The sequence below is a fragment of the Myotis brandtii genome, unplaced genomic scaffold, assembly GCF_000412655.1.
Source record: "Myotis brandtii unplaced genomic scaffold, ASM41265v1 scaffold422, whole genome shotgun sequence".
NCBI lineage: Eukaryota > Metazoa > Chordata > Mammalia > Chiroptera > Vespertilionidae > Myotis > Myotis brandtii.
This window is the reverse complement of record NW_005366171.1, coordinates 4,355,782-4,372,606: the sequence shown is the minus strand read 5'-3', so window position 1 is coordinate 4,372,606 and position 16,825 is coordinate 4,355,782. Positions and strand designations below refer to the sequence as shown.

The following is a 16,825-nucleotide window of genomic DNA, read 5'->3' as shown; positions in this document are numbered from 1 at the left end:
ATGCAACTGACACCAGTGAAGACACAGCGAAGCCCAGGCTTTGCTTTTATTTGGGCTTACACATTTTCTGGCCATCTGTTATTCAAGAAAGTTGCAAACTCAAATAAGAGATGGGAAAACTGGAAATCAGATGGTGTTTTTCATCTTTGGGCGGGGAGCTAGCTAATGATAAGAGATTCCGGGAAAGTTTCAAACGGGTAAGGTCATCACAAAAATGAGACTTGGCCTCCCTTGGAAGGAGCAACATTTCCACCTGCAGAAGGAATTCGGCGATTGACCAAGAGGTTCAAGTGCATTCTATGCTTTAGGTCAGTCATTAAGAACTCGGCTCTCCCCAGCCACCTCTAAGGGTACTAAAACCATCCAAACAATTCCACTTAACACCCCAGGGAAGCCTCTTACAGTATCACGGCCACAACAGAGCCCCCATTTCCAGCCACCGAGTCCTCTGTGTGTAGCCACAGATCAGACCTAAGCTGCCAGTTCTCTGGGAAAAGGTTTGCAGAAGTCAAGGTAAAAAACAAGCTCAAATGCAATGGCTATGCCAGGCGTCAACAATGTCTCAAACCAACCGTGCGAGAACTACTACTAATTCCCCTTTTTAAAAACATTCTGGAAAATCTCAATGATACTAATAGAAAAAGAGAAGACATCAAAGCCCCAGGGAAGGCCAGTTGGCATAATATACACATATGGCTCGTAGCTTTCAAACCACTTTACATTCCAGAGGCCTGAATAAAGCAGGACAAACACACGACTACATCCTTCCTTCTTCCCCCACCCACCTTGCGAGATGCCCCTTCTGGATGCAGAGCGCCGAGCTGAAGGAGTTAATGGTCACCAGAGAGACCTTGGGAGACAACACTTCATATGCCATGATCATAAATCTCTTTCAAGGCAAGTTAGAACCAGGACTCGATTCTACTCCAGGGCCCCAGATCCAGCATTCATCTTCAATTAGATAAAATGACACTCACGTCTATTTATACTCTCTCCATTTCTCAACACATTTATCTCCTGAAATGACAACGGGAAACCCCTCCTGTCCTAAACATGCACATTATTTTTAAAAAAGAGCTCCTGAACCAGGCTGAATAATTTAATTAATAGGCCTTTTATTGGAATTCACTTTTAATATGAGTTATTAAACCCTGTGAGAAATGTTTTGAAAGCAACAGGCATGAAAAAAATTAGGAAAAACCCCACAATTTCATCATTACTTAATTGTAGTAGTGATTACACAACCCCAAGGAAAGTAGAAAAAAGTTCATGTAGCTGAAAAAATGATTTTATTATGATTTGATGATTGGACATTGATCACATGATAGGTCCTTTGCAGAGCCCTTTCCCTTTGGAGAAATAGGTTCCATTTCTTTTACGGTTTTGGTCAAACGGACAGGAGACCCCAATGTAAACCAGTGGCCTTACCTCTGTGTGAACCAGGGCTTAGCCAGAACGGGGGACGCTGGGAATTCCCAACAACTGTTGGGTTCGGATGAGTGCTCGGGTTTGGAACCCATAGCAGAAGATGAGAAAAAGTCCCCATGGGCAAGGGAGGCACTGTGACTAAGCGCTGATAGCACAACAGGAGGAGCAAGAGTCAGGAAAGCCAGAAGAGTGTGAGGTGGGGCATGGAGTGGCGTCAGCCTCGGAGAGTCTGGACAAGGCATGACGAGGCTCAGGTGGGCAAAAGTCAGCATTTGGAAGGTGTAACTCTAGATGGTGAGGCCCTAGCATGGGACAGGGGGCTCTGTCGGGGTGGATGAGAGCACATAGGGTTTTAAAGGAACTGGGAGGTGGGGATAAATGAGCAAAGCCCCGTGGGAACCAGCCAAGGACTGGAAATGCAGGGCAGACATATTACAGAAAGAGCCTTGGATTCTGAAGACCCTCGCTTGATTCTAAGCTGCTGAGTTTTTCACTATTAAAAACATGATGGATCCCCTAGCCAGACGGTGCGCCTGAGCCTTCTGGCTTGGATCTGGAGGTGGGAGTGAAGGCACAGGGCATTTTGTGCTCAAACCTTATGATTATGAGGATGAAGGCAGGAGTGATAGATGTTTTGAAAGCAACAGGCATGAAAAAAATTAGGAAAAACCCCACAATTTCATCATTACTTAATTGTAGTAGTGATTACACAACCCCAAGGAAAGTAGAAAAAAGTTCATGTAGCTGAAAAAATGATTTTATTATGATTTGATGATTGGACATTGATCACATGATAGGTCCTTTGCAGAGCCCTTTCCCTTTGGAGAAATAGGTTCCATTTCTTTTACGGTTTTGGTCAAACGGACAGGAGACCCCAATGTAAACCAGTGGCCTTACCTCTGTGTGAACCAGGGCTTAGCCAGAACGGGGGACGCTGGGAATTCCCAACAACTGTTGGGTTCGGATGAGTGCTCGGGTTTGGAACCCATAGCAGAAGATGAGAAAAAGTCCCCATGGGCAAGGGAGGCACTGTGACTAAGCGCTGATAGCACAACAGGAGGAGCAAGAGTCAGGAAAGCCAGAAGAGTGTGAGGTGGGGCATGGAGTGGCGTCAGCCTCGGAGAGTCTGGACAAGGCATGACGAGGCTCAGGTGGGCAAAAGTCAGCATTTGGAAGGTGTAACTCTAGATGGTGAGGCCCTAGCATGGGACAGGGGGCTCTGTCGGGGTGGATGAGAGCACATAGGGTTTTAAAGGAACTGGGATGTGGTGATAAATGAGCGAAGCTACGTGGGAACCAGCCAAGGACTGGAAATGCAGGGCAGACACATTACAGAAAGAGCCTTGGATTCTGAAGACCCTCACTTGATTCTAAGCTGCTGAGCTTTTCACTATTAAAAACAAGATGGATCCCCCTGAGCCTGAGCCTTCTGGCTTGGATCTGGAAGTGGGAGTGAAGGCACAGGGCATTTTATGCTCAAACCTTATGATTATGAGGATGAAGGCAGGAGTGATAGTCAAAATACTTAACAATGGGCAACATCTGGGCACTGTCGTCTGATGTCGGAGCATGTCTGGAGGTGCACTTGTTGCAGGATTGGGGAGGGTCTAGGTTGCCTGCAAAGGTGGGGGGCACTGGTGGGGTTGGGGGACCAGCTATTTACCAACCAGTGCAAAACTTAACTGCCCTCGGTCAGCCCAGGGAATGGGGCAGACAGGTTATTCTTGCTGAGTTTTTCACTATTAAAAACATGATGGATCCCCTAGCCAGACGGTGCGCCTGAGCCTTCTGGCTTGGATCTGGAGGTGGGAGTGAAGGCACAGGGCATTTTGTGCTCAAACCTTATGATTATGAGGATGAAGGCAGGAGTGATAGTCAAAATACTTAACAATGGGCAACATCTGGGCACTGTCCAGTCTGATGTCGGAGCAGTCTGGAGGTGCACTTGTTGCAGGATTCGGGAGGGCCCAGGTTGCCTGCAGAGGTCGGGGGCACTGGTGGGGTTGGGGGACCAGCTATTTACCAACCAGTGCAAAACTTAACTGCCCTCGGTCAGCCCAGGGAATGGGGCAGACAGGTTATTCTTGCCTCTCACTTGGCAGATTTTTCACATCTGTTGTGAAAGGGATATTGCTTCAGAAAGGAAACCGACAGGAGGGTGGAGCCAGGGGAGCTTGTTTTGTTTGCTTCGCTGATAAAAGTTTGTGCTTTTGATAGGACGGATTGTGTCTCTTTGTTCTGGTTGAGAGACAAGCAACTTCTCCAACCTGTTAGGCAGGTTTGGGTTCTTTAGGCGCAGTGTGGAGGGAGCTTTGCAGAACCCAGGGGGTAACTACGGTAACTACGCTGACAGCCAGTTAAGTGCTGGCTTATATCCACCCTCTGTCATGGCCACACAAGATCCTGCTTTCTGGTTTTAAGATATAATGGAAATAAGTGTGAAATGTAAAGTTATTAGGGACTACACCAAACATCACAATTATGGTGAGTAATGCAATTTACGCCAAACTCCCCACGGCATGGTTGGTATCAGGAAAGAAATGAGATTTTCTGCCAGAGGCTGTGTGAGCAACTAAGAGCTGTATGTCTGGGAGGGGCAAGGTGACAAAAAGTACAGAGCTCCTTGCCCAAAAGAAGAGAGTTTTATACAAATTAGGAATAAGGACAATGGGTGTGTTGAAGCTGGCTTCTACCAGCTCTCCATTAAATTTTTAGGAATTCATTAAGCCAGTTGGTAAAGATAAACCATTATTAAAATTTAAAACATAAACTTATAATTATCAGTAAATGAATTATGCTTAAAAACAAAGGTGACTTGATTTGTTTTGTTGACTACCTAGAGTTAAGATTGTCAATAATACAGATTAAACTTAAAAGTGAGTCATTACATTGCAAATAGCATTAAAAAGGGAGGAAAATACTCTCCCCATATTTGAAAACTATTATCTGATTCAGCAAAGAAAGTGTTCATTAACTGGTGAATAAGTTCTGACATACTTAGTGCTGAAGCTGAAAGACATTTCAGTTTAAGGAATATAATATGCACAAGGGTGAGAAATAGTTCAGTGAATCACATATCAGATTTGAGGATAAGACATGTATTGGAAAAGAGTTAGTGAACTGGGATAAAATTTTACTAGTCAAATCATCTCATTGAGGAACTGCAACCACAGGTTAGCTATAGATACAAGAGCTCAACAAAAACATTCTGTGAGAATCAATAGGCTCATGGAATTTATAAGAAAGAGTATTGGATATTTTATTATTAGTAGTGAATTGTGTGCTACTGATCTTTTGTCAGTAAAATTTAAATTTATATATGCATTCATTCACATACTTTTTTTCCTGGAGAACCGGTTGTTAAAGATTTACCAGCACACACTGAATGAGGGTGTCTGCAAACTCCTGTCTTGGGGAGGGGTTTATTCTTCCCATTCCCACTGCCAAAGGGTTAAAGGGTTAGCACTTCTTTTAACATCCTGAACCTGATGTTAAAAGATTCTGGATTAGTACCTGTCACACTCTCCCTACCAACCCACAGAATTTTCTCCTCCCCCAAATTCCTGAAGCTCCTTCTATCTTTATTCACTTGGCACTTAACAAATGCTGCCCCTATATTGGCCTTTTAATTTACAGCACTTTCTATTTATGCCCCATCCCACTTTAGGACAAAGGTTGGGCTCAGAAGCTTTCCCTATGCCTTTTCAAGATTTTTTTAAATATATTTTTTTATTGATTTCAGAGAGGAAGGGAGATGGAGAGAGAGAGAGAGAGAAACATCAATGATGAGAGAGAATCATTTATAGGCTGCCTCATGTACACCCCCCACCCCCACTGGGGGTCGAGCCCGCAACCCAGGCATGTACCCTGACCAGGAATCGAACCGTGACCTCCTGATTCATAGATCGACACTCAACCATTGAGACATGCTGGCTGGGCTCCATGCCTTTTAAAGGTGCCTGCATGGAGTGAGTGCTCAAAAATGTATTCATTCAGTTAGTCAATGGGTCAAAGTACATTCAAGGACTCTGACCTCTGCACTAGACACTGCCAATGCAGGGATTCCAAGATGCATGAACAGCTCATCTGTCCTCAAGGATCTCACAGCCTAGTGATGGCGATATGATGACAACCAGGGTTTGCTCAGTACCAAATATGTGCCAGATACTGTGCCAGGGACTTTGCATGTAATATCTAGTCATATAACAGTATCTGAACATGTGGCTGACTGTCAAAGGAGGTACCTTGACTGTACCTAGGTCATCTCAGTTCTCAGGACCCTGCTCTGTCCTGGCTTAGTAATGTTGGATGCACGCATGTGTGCATGAGTGAAAGATGGAATGTCCTAGTATTAGCCTCTAGCGATCCATCCTCTCTGTTTCTTCTCTTCTTCCTTCTGCTTTCCTTCCTTTCCTTCCTTCCTTTCATATGAGGGACTCCATATGGAAAATAACCTGGAGTGGCCTGAACCTGATATATGAAAGCGAGACTGCTTTCCTGAGATTTGTGGTGATATGGCCATGCCTACCAAATACGGCTTAAGACTCCACCTTGGCCCAAATTCTCTGCTCACCTTCCGCCATCACTCTGCTAATTTCCCAGTCCCCTCATGGAAAGTACTTGGTACCATTTAAAGGGGCTGCTCACGCTTTAAGGGAGGTCCCACAGCTGGTAGTGAGCCCTGTCCCGAGTGTTGGGAGACATCTCCCAGGATGAGGGAGGCTTGGAGAAGATGGTCAGGAGAAGGGAACTGGCAGCCACATTGGAGATCCGCTCTCTCCTACCCTCGTCGCTATCTGAGCTTCTGGGACCCACAGCTAGTCTGGACACAGTCCTGCTCACTGCAAATCCCACCAGGTTTCCTCGCAGCCCCGTTGGAGAACCTGATGGGAACTGACTTCTAACCACTGTCCTTCACCTTTTCTCAAGAGAATACAAGTTCGTAACATGGCAGCTCTATAGGAAGGTTTTACCTAAAAGCTTACAACCTACATTCGCCCACAGATGTTTCATTCTAACTTCAGCCACGTGGTAACCCACAGAGTGAAAGTCTCTAGATAATTTTTATGCCTTTATGCTCCAAAACTTGCTTTTTAAACATGTGTCTGTTGTGGGAGAAAACATTTCTAAAGCAGATTAAACCCACCACTGCTGCCTTCCACAGTAAAGGCTGAAGGTGGCGGAGCCTTTGCTTCCACTCCAGCAAGGCCCTCTGCACTGCTGGTCACTGCTGGTTTGGGCTAAAATAGTCATGTCTTCATGACTATTGTTTTTCTATTTTAGGAAAGGATTTGAACAGGGTCATGAAGACTGGTCAGACTTCAGCAGACAGCGGGAAGAAAGGAAAAACTAGGCCCCACAGAGGGCAGTGGATCTCGTATCAGATTTCACGACGATACATTTTTTAACTAATTTCATGATCTCACTCTAGTTAAACAATTATCTGATTCAGCTTGGGTAGCTAATTCAGCAAGGAGTTATAAATGCCATACAAATGACACATTTCTTTTATAATAATTGTCATATTTCCTTTCTCACTTATTTTTTTTCTTTCCACTGTATCAATTAAAACAAAAAGCCACTTGTTTTATTAGTGTGATTTGTGCTTCATTTCTGATCCAATTTTTATTTCCTTTTCATGCTGTGCTTCCGCTGATTGCTTTGTTTCTTTTCTAAATTCTGAATTCTTTAAAACAAGATTTCAAAGGCTTTTCTAAAAGTCTAAATAAATCATATATATTTGTTATGATTCTGTTAAATCAAGTTTCCTTGTCTCTCTCCTTGCCCTGACCATAAAATATTGGTTATATAGCACCACTTGTAGCTATGACCTCTCACCTGAACTGCTGAAAGAGCCCCCTAATTTATCTGCCTGCTCCCACACTGCCCAACCCCATCAGCCACACAGCAGCCAAGTGACCTTATGGCAAGGCCACCCAGTGGTCAGAGCTTGGGCTCTAGAGGCTCAAGGCAGCCTGATTATATATTGGCTTCTTCAAAACATGCTATGTGACCCCAAGCACACATTTCTGGGCCTTGGTTTTCTCAACTGGGAAATGGGCATATTAAAAGTACCAATGTCATATGGATATTCTCAATATTAAATATATTCCTTGGAGCAGTAATAGGCACATATATTAGGTTAGAAAAGTCTCTGAAAATGTATATCAGATTGCTTAAAACCCAAATACCCAACCCTGGGCCATAATGCCCTTTGGATCTGGACCTGCCACAACCCATGTCAATTTCCCTCTTATTTACCATGCTCCAGTCACACCTGGCCTTTGGTTGTTTCTCACACCCACTGAGCTCTTTCATACCTCAGGCCTTTGCACATGCTATTCCCTCTGCCTGGCTTCACTTGGCCACTGACCCATCCTTCAGCTCTCAGCTTAAATGTCACTTTCTAATCTGACTGAGGCCCTGCCTGACCACCCAGACTAACTTAAATTGTCCATACCCTTCTCTTTCCTTTACAGCAACTAGCACAATTTGTAATTATATATTTATTTGTTGGTTTACTTGTTGAATACCAAGCTCTCTTACTAGAAGACCATGAAGCCAGGACCATGTTTATTTTGTTTAATCCTGTATCAGCTTGCACATGGGATATCAGCTTGCACAATAGTTATCTCTTGCCCTAGATCGTTTGGCTCAGTAGATAGAGCAACAGCCTGTGGACTGAAGGGTCCTGGGTTCGATTCCGGTCAAGGGCACATGCCCAGTTGCAGGCTCGATCCCCAGTAGTGGGTGTTCAGGAGGCAGCCGATCAATGATTCTCTCTCATCATTGATGTTTCTATATCTCCCTCTCTCTTCCTCTCTGAATCAATAAAAATATATTTTAAAAAATAGTTATCTCTTGAATGAGTGGCTGAATTAACAAACTTGGAAGATGAATATGGTCCTTCATGAAAACTCTTTTGCCTTCTTGTCCAAATAGGTTACACTAGTTTACTAAAGCTAATAAAACCTGCCCTTGGCCACAGATCTTACTGACTTTGCCTGGCAATAAAGCATCATTCATTTGTAAACACACTTATTCAAAGAATATCTCTTAATGTATGCCACATTCTTAGAACTAAAGAAAAGAAATAGAAAGCCTAAATTCTCCTTCCACTCCCACCCCACAGGGATATCAGACATATGAGATGTACATAATAACACAGAAGATATTAGACAATATGACAAGACTGTGAATAGTTCTTTGCCAAAAGAAATATGACACGCTCAAGGAATACATTAGGATGAGATCAGAGAGAAACCAATCAGGAAAAATCACAAAGATGGGAACTTTGGGTGGATCCTCGGAATGAATGAGTGGTGAAGAGGAAAACTGGAGGTTGGGAAGAGGATAAGATCAAGATATTGGGGTGGGGAGGATGAGAAGACTGGCCTGGTGATTCATGTTGGGAAACTGAGGGGTGGAGAAAGCCTTGAAGAATCCAATGAGGAGGGGATATGAAAACCTTCGTTCTTTCTGGCCAATAACACACTCATCTTGTCGTCCAGCACGCTGTCTAGTGTTTTACAGGAAGTTTTCATTCAACAGTGCAATTATGAGCTAATTATGTTGAATAAAAATTTAAAAACATGTATAGACTCATGTCAAGGAACTGCTAGGAAAGTTCTGTCTTTTCCATACATTTTGAAAAGAATCCCATAATGGATTCTCAGGGAAACATCTCCACATTTCCAATACTAGTTACATGAAAGGTCTCAAAATGTAGACAAGGTTGTATGTTATCTAATTCATATTAGGAAGTAAATAGATCTTGATTTAAAACACCTAATAAGGACAACAGAGAGAGAGAGAGAGGTGAATTATAGGACTATCTTATTCAGGAATATAGTTTAATAAATCATAAATTATATCCTACAAACAGAAAGGGGAACTGTTTCAAAAACAAATAAGTATAATCTAGCCTACAAAGACAGAGCTAGCACTGCATGGGGAAATTATTAGGATAGTTCAACACTTTGACAGAAAATAAATCTATTTTTAAATACAAGAATTATTTTTGATGGATGCTAAAAAGGCCATCATTAACATTCAACATTAACTCTTTATAAGAACTCTCTGAAATAGGAAGAGATTTATTCCTTAAGATAAAAAAAAAGACTATAGATTTAAATCTGAGAGTTTCAATATTATTTTTAATGTGGAACTCCTAGGTTAGGGCTACCCATTAACACTTTCTGCAATGATGGAAATATTTATTTCTGCATTGTCCAGTACAGTAGCGACTAGTCAGGTGTGGCTATTGAGCTCTTAAATGTGGCTAATATGACCAGAAAACTTCATTTTTAATTTAAATAGCACTGAGCGGATAGTAGCTATCACGGCGAATAAACAGCCCACTCCAGAGGCTTCCCTTTGCAAACACAGGCAGAAGCTAAGGATGCTCCTCTCCTGTGGCACTCTTATTGGAGGTAATAGAAAACATTGCAGGACAAGATGAAAAAGAAATAGAGAATAAATATAGGAAGGGAGGAAATAGAAATACCATTGTGTGTGTGTGTGTGTGTGTGTGTGACATAATAGTGTAAGTAGACAATGCAAGATCAAACAAATGCATGTCAATGATATAAACTAGAAAAGGCAATGAAAATACGGCTGTTCCCTCTTCTAAGAGAAAAAAAAAACACCTTTGATAATTTATAGTATATCTCAAGATAAATATCTAGTGAAGTAAAAATTATAAAATCACAATGGGAAAATAAATTCTAAATAAACCAAGTTAAATCCATTGCTCCTGATTTAGAAATCTTAGAGTAATATCAGGAACATTAGTCCAGAAAACAAAAGAATAGATAAACATAAGAACAATTAAACTCCTGCTAGAAACGGTCTAGGATAATGAATCACTAACAAAATTAATAAGAAAAAATAAATACATAATAATACCAAAGAAGATTGAAAGAGGATACAATAATCAAATTTAGGGTTATATTATAAAGTGATCTTCATCAAAACTGAATTTTGCTGGCTCAAGGCCAGGACAAAGACTAATAAAATAGTGATTCCAGAGATGGATTTAAGCACTCATAAGTCCTCAGGATACAGCAAACAAACACAAACTGGGAATCACAGTACTGAACGAAGGACTCCCCACTTAGTAAATGCTGGTGGAACAATCTGGTATCGACATGAAAAAAAAGTATATTATATCCATAACTAATTAAATAGGATAATACTTTCCAACTTGGTCAATGAACTAATTAAACAAACAATACATTTAAAAGAAAAGGATAGTGTATTTACCTCTGCTGTCGGAAAGAGATACATTCATGACAATTGAAAAACAAAACAGAATTATTATAAGACTGGAGGAAGGTAAGTTGAAATATTTTAAAGTCTATTTAAAGCCTCCTACATAAACGGTAATAAAACCAAGAGGGCAAAAGAAAGCTTTAAATTATAATAAATATAATGAATAAATATTTATAATCCAAAATAGGAATGAGGTTTTATATTGTGATATAAACATATTATCATCAGTAATGAAACCATCAGTATTTGACAGATGGCTAAAGAGAAAAACGGAAAAAGAGGGAGCGAGAAGGAACATTAGTAAGTGGCAACCCTGTGACAACTACTTTATATATGCACCATGCTCACTGGAAAATGTACCTGATAAACCAACATATGGGAAGATGTTCAGTCTCACTAATGATTTTTTAAAAAATCAAAATAACTGTATACCTATCTAAAAACAATATACGATACAATGGTAGGCCAATATTGGCAGAGCTGTGTAGACCAAGCATACTCAACCATTGTGGGGCACTGTGAATTACTCCATTGTTTGTGTAGGCTGTCCAACAATATGGAACAAGAACTGCAAAACATTTTGATCCTTAATTCCTCTTTGGGAGTTTCTTCCCAAAGAAACACTCAAAAAAAAAGAAGAAGAAGAAAGAAAGAAAGAAAGAGAGAGAGAGAGAGAGAGAGAGAGAGAGAGAGAGAGAGAGAAAGAAAGAAAGAAAGGGAGAAATGGAATGAAAGAACAGTAAACAAGGTAAGCAACATAAACATTTCCAACAGCATATCAATAAGAACCAAAATTGAACTGGTTTTAAATGACCAACCACAGGAGAAGAGGTTAAGTAAATTCTGTATAGCAATTACATGGGATCTTATGAAGTTATTAAGAACTGTAAGTGATCATGTGAGTAGATCAATGGGTAGAAAATATGGAACAATTTTAAGTTTTTAAAAAGTGTAAGAATGCTAAATGGAAGCGCACTGCAAACATTTTATATTATACACAAAAGGTGATTGTGGATCAAAGCCCTTACCTAGCTAGAAAACCCTCTAAATGCAGGGATAAGTCAGGTTAAAGCCTCAGCATCTGGCTTGCACCGCCACCTGGTAAGACTTTGAATTCTACCAATAGATCTTGAACTACTCAATCAGGAATGCTCCAGGCCTGACCTGTTCCAATATTTCTAGAGCTTAGATAGTTTGACTTCAAAAGAACATAATCAGAAAAAGATTTGATCAGCCCCAATATTTTTCAAATGCATCCTTTTGGCTTTTCCTTATATTTTGTGGATTAAGGAATGGAATATACAAATTGTGTTTGTACAATTCCAGTTGAAGAATTTAAGCCGTTGTTTCCCACCAAAATACATCAAGGGCTAAAAACTCTACAACTCGAGCATTGCCGAGAGCTCCATTTGTCATTGTCCTTGCGATCACCAGCCTAGCCTGCCTGTCTGGGCAGTTTGATATCACTGGTGGGCAGCTGAGATATGCCCTGGTGAACATCCTAAAACCATGTGAAGTCCATTTCAGCAAAACCGTCCTGCAATTATTGTAAACCTAGATTTTAAAGGGCCAGATTAAAGGGGGAAAAAATCTTTTTGGGAGATTCATCTGGTAGTTACTAAACTCAGCGAGACAACCTGATAAGTGAAGTTGGAAGTAACCACACTGTATATTCTCTCTAGGAAAGTTCATTGATTCTCATGGCTTACTGGCCACCACCAACAACAACAACCTGAATTCTAGGATATACTAGTAATGCAAACTTCCATTTAGGGCTGAGATGTCTGTAAATCCCTGTTACCATGCCTGGGTGTCCTCATCTGTGCCACTCTTTGTAGTTAGGTCAGATCCTCAGTGGCCCCTCTTGTCAGCCCACCTCCTCGCCCATTCCACGTCAAACAATCCATAATGGCAAGCACCTGAGTCCATCAAGATATAACACACAGCAAACTCAGGATGGCACCACCTCTCAGAGATGGTACAGATTTTAAAAAATATTTTTTTAAAAGTCCTAAACAGGTTGAGATGAACAGATGTTTGACAGCTGCTTGCATGAGCATGGAAGGAAACAAGAATTTAAGACCTCTGGCAGCTAATTCCTTCCATCTTTGCTGGGAGGCAGTAGGGTAGTATGAAGGGCACAGGCTCTGGAGCCTACTGTCTGGATCTGAACGCTGGTTATGCCACTTACTAGCAGTCTGACCATGAGCGAATTGCTTTACTGGGCTTGATTTTCCTTCAATAAACTCAGAATAATAATGGTCCTTGCCCTGTAAGATTGGTAAGAAGATTGAGTGATTTAAGACCTGTGAAGTGCTTAGCATAGTGCCTGGCACATAGTAGGCACTCCATACGTGTTAGCTACCATCATTCTCCTCAACATCCACTAAGAAGAAGTCTTGAGCTCTGGATCCGAGTTCCCCAGAACAATCCTTCCTTCAAGTGAGTTAGATGGGTAAGCAGAAGCAAGGATGGAGAGGAAAGGTCTGGAGTGGAGGCTCAGGAAGCCATCCGGTAGCAAGAAAACAAAACAAAGTCACTTTAGTGGCAACATACCAAACTGAAAATCCAGTAACTTCTACCTCCACGGCCTCTCTTGCTGCCTTAGGTTCTGAACACCCTCCATGTTCCTTGCTTCATGAGGTCCAATTGTCATGTGGAGGCTGATCAGCCAGTGGTCTTTTCAGATTTCTTTTTTTCTTTTCTTTTCTTTCTTTTAATGGGAGACTTAAACTTCTTTTTAAAAAATATATATGTTTTTATTGACTTCAGAGAGGAAGGAAGAGGGAGAGAGAGATAGAAACATCAACGATGAGAGAGAATCATCTATCGGCTGCCTCCTGCGGTTCCCCACTGGGGATCGAGCCTACAACCTGGGCACGTACCCTGACCAGGAATTGACCCTGGTTCAACCTCCAGGTTCATAGGTCGATGCTCAACCACTGAGCCATGCCAGCTGGGCTACTTTTTCAGATTTCTTGTCAATGTGCATCCGAAAAATAAACCTCCATTACCTAACTTCATGTGAATAAAACTTTGCCTCTGAAAGAAGACCGACTAGCCACAACCTTTGTTTTCCAGATGAAGATGTGAGAAACCACTAAAGCAGAATAAATTCACCTCACAGGGCTCCGACTCCCGGCACAGAGCTCTTCCTCGCTGCACTTCCTCCTGCATGAAGATGCTGCTGCTGTTTGTAGTCTGCTTGCCTCAGACATTTAGACTACCCCTGCTTTTCAGAGGTTTGTAGCAGCAATTGTGACCAAGGTTTTTTCCTGCCAAGGTGTGGATCTGCCCATTGAAAAAATAATAATAATAATAACAGGGCATTCATGGGCTTCAGATATTTCTTCGCATGCTCTTCAGCGCTCCCATTCCTCCTGTTCCCTTGCCTACTCTGGCTGTGCCCATTCATTGTCCCTGGAACCCCTTACAGGGAAGGCTGAAAGGGACTAAGAATTTAGCTCTGCAGTCATTTCCTTGGGTCTCTGAAAAGCCCTCTCTCTCTTTCTATCTTAATTAGCAGCCTCAGCTTCCTCCCCATCCTGCTTTTTCTCCTAAACCACTGCAAAATAAATTTTACTTGTAAGTAGAACCTCTCATTTCCCCAGCCAGGAGGATTTATCAACTTCTCTTAAATTTCAACCCAATAATTCCTTCCCTAATGCACACCACGTTTCTCCCCCTTAGATCGTGAAAGGCCCATCATTTCCCCATCTTCTCCTAATTGTTTACTCTTATTTGGACGTTCTGGCTCTCAGCCCTTTAGAACTCTTTCTTTTTTCTGCCTCAAGTAGTGTCTGGTAATACAGTACTCTTCAGCTTATTTTTCTCAATTTTGGGCTGTGAGCCAATCCCAAATTGCCTCCCCTTAGTAATACTTTCTCTTCTTTTTTATCAAGTCTCTGCACTCTCAGTACTGTGAGGAGAGGCTGCTTCTGTCTTAAAGTCTTACTTTCCACACAAAATGGGTAGAACTTGATCTTTCCTCATCTGACCTTAACTACAGATCACTCCAAAAGAACCCTAGTTGAATATGATGACAAAAGCAAAAGCAGATAAATCGGACTATGTCAAAATTTAAATTTTAAATCTGTTGATGGTGCATCAAAGAACACAATCAACAGAGTGAAAAGGCAACCCATGGAATGGGAGAAAATATTTGCAAACCCTATAGCTGATAAGGGGTTAATAACAAGGATATATAAAGAATTCCTACAATTCAACATCAACAACAAAAAACCACACACAACCTGATTAAAATATGGACAAAAAACATTTCTTCAAAGAAGATAAACAAATAGCCAATAAGCACATTAAATGCTTAAGTCACTAATCTTTAGGGAAATGCAAATGAAAACCACAAATGAGATTACCACCTCACACCCATTGGGATGGCTACTATATAAAAATCACAGAAAACAACAGGTATTGGCAGGATGTGGAGAAACTGGAACAGTTGTACACAGCTGGTGGGACTGTAACATGGTACAGTAGCTAAGGGGAAACAGTATAATGGTTCCTCAAAAAATTAAAAGAAATAGAATTATCATGATCTAGCAATTCCACTTCTGGATAGATACCCAGCAGAATTGAAAGCATCAACTTGAATAGATACACCTATGATCATAATAACATTATTCACAATAGCCAAAAGGTAGAAGCAACTCAAATGTCCACTGACAGATGGATGGATAAACAAAACATGGCATATACATGTGATGGACTGAGCCTTAAAAAAAAACTAAATTCTGCTACATGCTACATACAGCATGGGTAAACCTTGAGGACAGTATGCTAAGTGAAATAAGCTGGTCACAAGGTACCGAGAATAGTCAAATCCACAGGGACAGAAAGTAGCAGGGTGGTTTCCAGGGTCTGGGGGAAGGGGGATGGAGAGTTCTTGCTTAATGGGTATAGAGTTTCAGTTTTGTAAGAAGAAAAGATTTCTGGAGATTAGTTGCACAACAATGTGAATGTGCGTAACATTACTGAGCTGTACACTTAAACATGGTTAAGATGGTAAATATTGTTATGTGTATTTTGCCACAATTGAAAAAAAAGTACTCCTTTGGCATAGCCTGGTTACTTCACTAATTCACGTACTAAACTAGGCAAGTTATTCAAGCTCTCCATTGGTTCAATTTCCTTATCTGTAACTGGGATTCGTTTGCCACTGTGATGATTAAGTAAATTATTATACCTAAAGTGTTTATAGGAGTGCCTGGCACAAAGTACTGGTCAGTAAATGTCAGTTATCACAGCAATAATAATATAATTGTTATTATTATTTGAAGCACTTTCCTATGTCATGGAATTTATTCTTCAACACCCCCCACCACACCCACTAAAGCAGAAATTTTATTTTATATTAAGTATCGCATTATAAATTTTAAGTAAATTTTATTGCACATCTTAGATATTCATATAATATAGGCCTTTATTTTTCCCATTTGAAATGCTATTTATTTTCAATTAATTATGTGAGAAAAAACGTGAATTGCTAATATGCAAATGGCATATATTAGATTTCTGTTTGGGGAGTAAATGTGCATTAAAATTAAATTGAAATGTAAATATGTATTATAGAATCAAGTAGAAAATTTTTTTATAAAATCATATTCATAATTCTTACATGTTTTGCTTATAGAAATTAAATTTTTTAAATACTTACTCCCTATTGTAGGGGAGGAAAAGAATATTCTCTCTACCCTTCTAGGTTCTTTGCTCAGACCCCTCCTGTAAAAAAAGATAGAATAACAGGAGAAAAACAAATTTAATAAAATATATACCTCATGTATATATGGGAGATACCCAGGAGAAACTCAAAGCTGAAATTTTACAGATGAGGAAATAGAGGCTCAGAGAGGTTAAGTGATCTGCCTGAGTCGCAAAGCCAGTGGGTGGCAGGATAAAGATTAAATTTGGCTCCAATGAGATCCAGTTGCCTTACACAGAAGTAAGCAATCATCATGCTGGCTCCTGATCAAGTCAGAACTGGAGCTTATGTCCCAATCATGAACCAGGGGCGGGGGAGGCTGTGGTAGGGATGGCTGAGAAGCTTGGCTCAGCTCCAGGCCAACAACCCACCAGCTAAAGAATCCCAACTGTCTTCGTCCTCCTC

The 16,825-nt window shown here is 40.9% G+C and overlaps 1 protein-coding gene across 2 annotated transcripts in view; it reads right to left on the bottom strand.

Annotated features, from left to right (window-relative positions):
• Positions 1-16,422, bottom strand: part of PARVA (parvin, alpha) — a 101,932-nt gene extending 85,510 nt beyond the window's left edge. Inside the window, exon 1 of one of the 2 annotated variants that reach the window (XM_005873984.2) lies at positions 16,376-16,422. In XM_005873984.2, coding sequence (XP_005874046.1) covers position 16,376 — 1 coding nt within the window. In that variant the 5' untranslated portion in view covers positions 16,377-16,422. Of the gene's footprint in view, positions 1-785; positions 831-16,375 lie in introns of those variants that run through there. The other variant, XM_014545893.1, reaches the window with a different exon arrangement.
• Positions 16,423-16,825: the final 403 nt, after the last annotated feature.